The sequence below is a fragment of the Plectropomus leopardus genome, chromosome 7 (genome assembly GCF_026936395.1).
Source record: "Plectropomus leopardus strain MGB_pleo_1.0 chromosome 7, ASM2693639v1, whole genome shotgun sequence".
Classification (NCBI taxonomy): Eukaryota; Metazoa; Chordata; class Actinopteri; order Perciformes; family Serranidae; genus Plectropomus; species Plectropomus leopardus.
The window spans coordinates 20,224,365-20,229,822 of NC_142182.1; the positions used below are offsets into that span (position 1 = coordinate 20,224,365).

At 41.0% G+C, this 5,458-nt stretch overlaps 1 protein-coding gene across 1 annotated transcript; it reads left to right on the top strand.

Moving 5' to 3' along the window:
• The first annotated feature begins 87 nt into the window (after positions 1–87).
• Positions 88–4,645, top strand: LOC121950439 (cytosolic 5'-nucleotidase 1A). The gene is made up of 6 exons (XM_042496435.2): positions 88–274; positions 1,389–1,502; positions 1,915–2,050; positions 2,281–2,403; positions 3,048–3,172; positions 3,291–4,645. Exons 1-6 carry the CDS (start codon positions 239–241, stop codon positions 3,534–3,536), a joined length of 780 nt encoding a protein of 259 aa, XP_042352369.2. The 5' UTR covers positions 88–238; the 3' UTR covers positions 3,537–4,645.
• The last annotated feature ends 813 nt before the right edge of the window (positions 4,646–5,458 follow it).

Consider the following 5,458-nt stretch of genomic DNA (forward strand, 5'->3'; position numbering starts at 1 on the left):
ATCACTGCTGTGGGCGGGGTGCTCAGCGGCACACAAACACGGAAGTGACGCCATCACGCTACGCTCGGACGTCGGAGGCGGAACAACGGACAGTTCTGTGTTTTGGGGGGAAGTTTATTAGTTAGTTTGACAGCTAGTTCAGTGGTAGTTAGTGACTGTGTTATGACAGGTGAACAGCTCGGTAGATACCCCTGTTAAGACTCGTTATAACCGGCAGGGTTTCAGCTGATGAGCGGTCATGGTCTCCACGATCCAGAACACCGACGTGAAGCAGGTAAGGCTCACCTGAGGAAGGCTGTGTAGACTGTTTCACCCACAAAAACCGCGAGACAGGTGAGATCACAAACTTCCAGCTGTGGCAAATTTTCATAATATCACACTGTATTTTTCTGCCATTTCTCAGGGTTTACACCAGCTTACTTTTTTGTTTTAATTTCATACCCAACAAAACACTTACAGCTCGATGTATCAGAGTCCTCTGGCAAATAAAGCTAATAAGGCACTGTTCTTTACTCATCAGAGGAGGGGGGTGTTATATATATTTATTTTATACTTTATTTTGACCCTACCAAAAGCTCCAAATATTTGAATATTTTTCTAAACGTACGCTTTGATGTTTGAATCCTGGAGTTGAGAAAAGTCATGTTTTTCACTCATGTTTTGCACGCTGGTTAGTTCATGTGAACAGTTTATTCTTGGCAAGATTTTAATTTAAATGTAGAATAAAGCAATTTTAATGAAATGACACTGTTTTAAGCTCAAATTTAGGTGTTGTTTTTCCTGAAAGAAGCGTTTGCTACACGTGATGTGTCTGAGGACCGCTGGAAATTTTATAATCCAAAGACAATTTTTGTTTTTACAGTTTCTGGCTTTGATAAAAGGTGTAATTTGGGTGATTTTCTTTTTAGAAAAAAAATTACAAAATACAGCAATTCAAGTTAAAAAAAAAAAAAAAAGTCCCTCCCCCATAAAAATGACAGTCCCTTTAATTCACCATGCAGCCCATCCTTGCACTAAAGTTCAAACTCTTAATCTTAAATCTCCCAGAGTGGGAGAAAGTATTTTATAAAGTTAATATTAAATCAAAAATGGCTGTATAGAGTGGATAGAATGGGCATTGAATACCAAATTGATGAGTTGGACTTAATAGTTTTTAAAGACACCATAAGTAATTTTCTATCTGTGACATACCTTTACCAATTAGAAACGCAATGCTTAAAAAGCATATTTTGTAATGGGAATTTGGACCATTAGAGTATGAGGCTAAAGTTAGGGTTGTGTTATGTTTCAAAAAGAGTCTGGCTACACAGAACCTCTGTGTCCTGTGTGATTTAAATGTCAGATGAAAAGTGCAGATGAAGATGCAGGTTCTGTGTGTCCCCCTGCAGAAAGATGCTGATTGTGCAGTGGTTGTTGCGGTAACAGCTCGTGCAGTGTTTGAATCTGGAGTTGATGATGATGATGACGTGTACGGAGCAGGCGTGGCTTTTCCATTGCTGCAGGTCAGTATTAAGCACATCAATTTAAATTTTAAATTATTCTGAAGGTTTCAAATTATTACCCATCTTAGATGCCTGCATGTGAGAATAGTGATTTTCATTCATTAAATAGCATATACCTTAATAAAACCCATCAATGACGCAAAGTGTTTCACAGGGTGACATTTTACGTTAGTATTACAAGCACACACACTGTAGTTTATTTTTGCTTCAATCCCATACACACCATCCTGCTGGCCCAAATATTCACTATAGCACCAAATGTGGATTCATCCACAGCTGAAAATAGTCCCCACAAATGCACCATTCCCTGATGTTTGAGAAACATTTGCAAAAAAGTAAAGTGAACAGTGACTAAAGAATAACACCAGACTGAGGCTTTAAAGAAACATTTTCAATTTAATTTATAATTCAGGCACTTCAGAGAGTGAATGAACGTCTGTTGGAGGAAAATCCTGCTGAATCACTGCTGTTTGATGTCATCCTGATCACCACCGACAGCCAGCAACAGCAGCAGAGCTCCCGCATCATCAGCAGCACCAGACATTACGGTAATCGAACTTAAAACGTCATCTCTTGCAACAGACATTAGGGTAATCTAACTTTAACTGCCAGCAGCAGCACCAGACATTACAGTAATCTAACTTTTATCATCACCAGCAACACCAAACGTCATGGTAATCTAATGTTGACCACCATCAGACAGATTACAGTCAGATCTGTGTTGGAGTTTTTGTAGTTGATGACTTCTCAACGTGATATCATCCTCGCTCTGTTACAGGTCTCGAAGTCAGCAGATTCTGTTTTTCCAGTGAGGAGGATTTCATCGAAAGTTTACTGAAAAATAAGGTGCAGCTCTTCCTGTCAACAAACAGAAATGAGGCACCACAGGCATCACAGAAAGGTCAGGAAGCTTCTTCTTCTCTAGCATGTATTACTGCTAATGTGTGATGGATTTGAGGAGGAGTTTTTACCGTTGATTGCAGTCTCTGTCATATGATAAAGCCGAAACACAAACGTCTGAAATCAAATTTTAATGGCAGTCTGTCTGTTAAGACATTTCACTAAAACCACAAAGTCACCCTCATGGTGGCGCTAGAGAAATGAAGCAAGAAAAAGGAGGGAACATCCTCTGGGGGTCATGAATGTCTGTCAGATCTCCATGATAATCGATCTCATAGTTTTTAAGATATTAAGACCAAAGAAATATCACAAATTCCTTGTCAAAATACCATGACTTTTCTTTTTTCTAAATTTTCAATAATAATTTTCAGTATTCAGTTATCTGTTACACTGTGCAAATATGAATTTTGAAAAACAGCCTTGTTGGTTGTCTCAACTTGTGTAGTTTTGTCCTGAAAGTTTAAGGTTTAACCAGAATTTAGCTTGTTCTGATATTGATTGATAATGTATTGATGACACGGACAATGAATGAATGAATGAATGAATGAATGAATGAATGTATTGATGACGACTGATAATGCATTGATAGGTGTGCAGGTGAGTGTGGGGTTAGAAAGGGAGTCATACTCTTTGTCATTGGTCCAGGTGTTCTCTCAGCACTGCTGGACCAGCAGGTAGCCCCGTCAGAGCAGCTCAGAGTAATGTTCTGTGGGGACGCAGTCATCAGGTCCAACACTGGCCCAGTGCCAGCAAGCCGAGAGGCCTCTCAGGTACTCACAGCAACATCCTGCTGGTGTGTCGTCTTTACTTTTTAATTCTGTAAAGCTGGCTTAAAGATCTCAGATGTTTGAGATGTCTCAGATTATTACTCACATTTTTCCTCCTCAGAGTTTCTTGGCTCAGCTTGGTGAGATGCGGCGGAGGTTCAGCATGTTGAACAGCCCTCTCAGCATCGTCCTGGTGACGTCAAGCGGCGGCAGGGAAAGCTGCTGCTGTGCCCTGCGGACGTTGCGGTCCTGCGGAGTGAACGTGGATGAGGCGTACTGCCTTGCCGGGGCCCCACGGAGCCCCATCCTGTCCGTGCTCCAATCTCACTTCCTGCTCAACGATGGCTTCAGCGGCCTGGAGGAGTGATGAACTCATTAGGCGGATGAACTCATGACTTCACAAAAAAACTCCAGTGTGTCTTTGAAACAAGCTGCTAAATCCTAATTTGAACAGATCGTTTCAACTCATTGAGCTTTAAGAAGCCAATCAGTGATCCTGATGTAAAGCAAAGCCCCGCCCACAAACCCAAGGGTTGGACACTGTCACACAGCAGTAAACTGGCTGTACCTTTTGTGGACAAACATCTATTTCAGCTTTCTAATTGGATGATATAAACATACTCGACTAAATTAGGATGCAGTCTCACTGTGATACTTTAATTCTGATCTGTTAACTTTGAAAACTGGAGCGACATCACTTATCTTGTGCGGCTTTAAGATGCCTTTTAAACCTTTGAACCCTGATCAAATTAGTGTGATTTCTTTCACAAACACTGGACAAAGAAGGGCATAGAGTAACTTAGTAAGTTTATAATTATCATAATTGCATATTTAAAATAATGTTACACAATTATTAAGCACATTTTCCAACTCTTGTTTCCCTTGTTTTTACTATGTTTTTTGTTGTTTTGTTTTTGTTTGTTTTTTTTTACTAACAATCACGTATTTTTCTTGTACATATTACTAATTTTTTGCTAAATTTCGTGTCATTTCTTCTTTTGCTGCTCATTGCTTTCTTCACATGTTTTTTGAAAGAAATCAAGCCAGTTGTCTCAGGTTTCAAAGGGTTAATTCGGAGAAGAAATGTTTTTTTTTAATTCTACAATGAATTGTACTCATGGTTTGACTTATGACCCTTAATGCTGGGTCTGCTGAGCAGCGGCTGTATCTTCTTTAGTTTCATCAGTGCAACTTGACAGTGTTTCGAAGTCTGTTACTCACAGCTGTATGTTTGATCACCACGTCCTCCGCTGCTGAACAGACTCATTCTGTTTCTGAAGCTCTGTCTATGAAAACAGTGAGATATTTCAGAGCCTCTGAAGTCCTGAAAGATAGTAATTATCCAAATCTTGTGTACACAACTTGAAAAAAAACCTCACAAAAGTGGCAGAGGCTCTGTCTCAGTGCCATCTCTGTGGTCCCGACCTGTGGATATGGAAGATATGCCTAAATAAAGAATTGAACAGAAAAAAGAAATACAGCGTTGGGTTTTTGTTGCTGTTATGTTTAAAAAGACCAGCTGGTGGCAGCAGAGAACTTCAGTGCGTAAAAACAGAAGAGTTTAAGACACAGTCACACCCACGAGAAAGGCAGTCTATATGAAAGTACCTGATTCTACTTAAATTATCTTTTTACAGCAGGTGTATTTGAAACAGTGCCAGTTGTCCTTGAGGAGGCACCAGGAGTCCTTGATAAGGTTTCAGTGATCATTGGGGAGGTTCCAGGGGTCCCTAATTAGGTTCTCCTGCAGTCCTTAATGTTACAATATGTCCTTGAGAAACTTCCAGGTGTTCTTAAAGAGGCAACAGCGGTTTTTGATGCAGTTCTAAAGTCATTGTGGGGGTTATAGGGGTGTGAGAAGGTTCAGGGGGTGCTTGAAGAGGTAACAGCGGACCTTGAGGTGGTTCCAGGGGTCAGTGAGGGGGTTAAAGCTGTGTGAGAAGGTGCTTGAAAGAAGTCCAGCAATCCATAGGAAGGTTCCTCGTGTACTGGAAGAGGTTTCAAAGTCCTTGAAGAGACTCCGGGTTTTAGGGGTCCACAGGCAGTTACAGGTATCCAAGAGAAGTTTCCAGGGGTCTACAGGCTAGTGGTCCTTGAGGTGGTTCCTGGAGTCCCCAGAGTCCTTGATAAGCTTCCAGGGGCTCTTAAAGAGGTAACAGCGGATCTTGAGGCGGTTACAGGGGCCACCGAGGGAGTTGGACTAGTGTAACAAGGTTTCAGGGGTCCTTGAAAGGACTCCAGCAGTCCATAGGAAGGTTTTGGGGGTTTTCAAAGAGGCTTCAAATTCCT

What these genes read in the sequence shown, in the direction of transcription:
- LOC121950439 (XM_042496435.2), top strand. Translation starts at nt 239, where the DNA reads ATGGTCTCCACGATCCAGAACACCGACGTGAAGCAG. An exon ending in CAGCAGCACCAGACATTACG is followed by an intron (nt 2,051 to 2,280) that starts GTAATCGAACTT and finishes GCTCTGTTACAG; the next exon opens with GTCTCGAAGTCAGCAGATTC. An exon ending in ACCACAGGCATCACAGAAAG is followed by an intron (nt 2,404 to 3,047) that starts GTCAGGAAGCTT and finishes TCATTGGTCCAG; the next exon opens with GTGTTCTCTCAGCACTGCTG.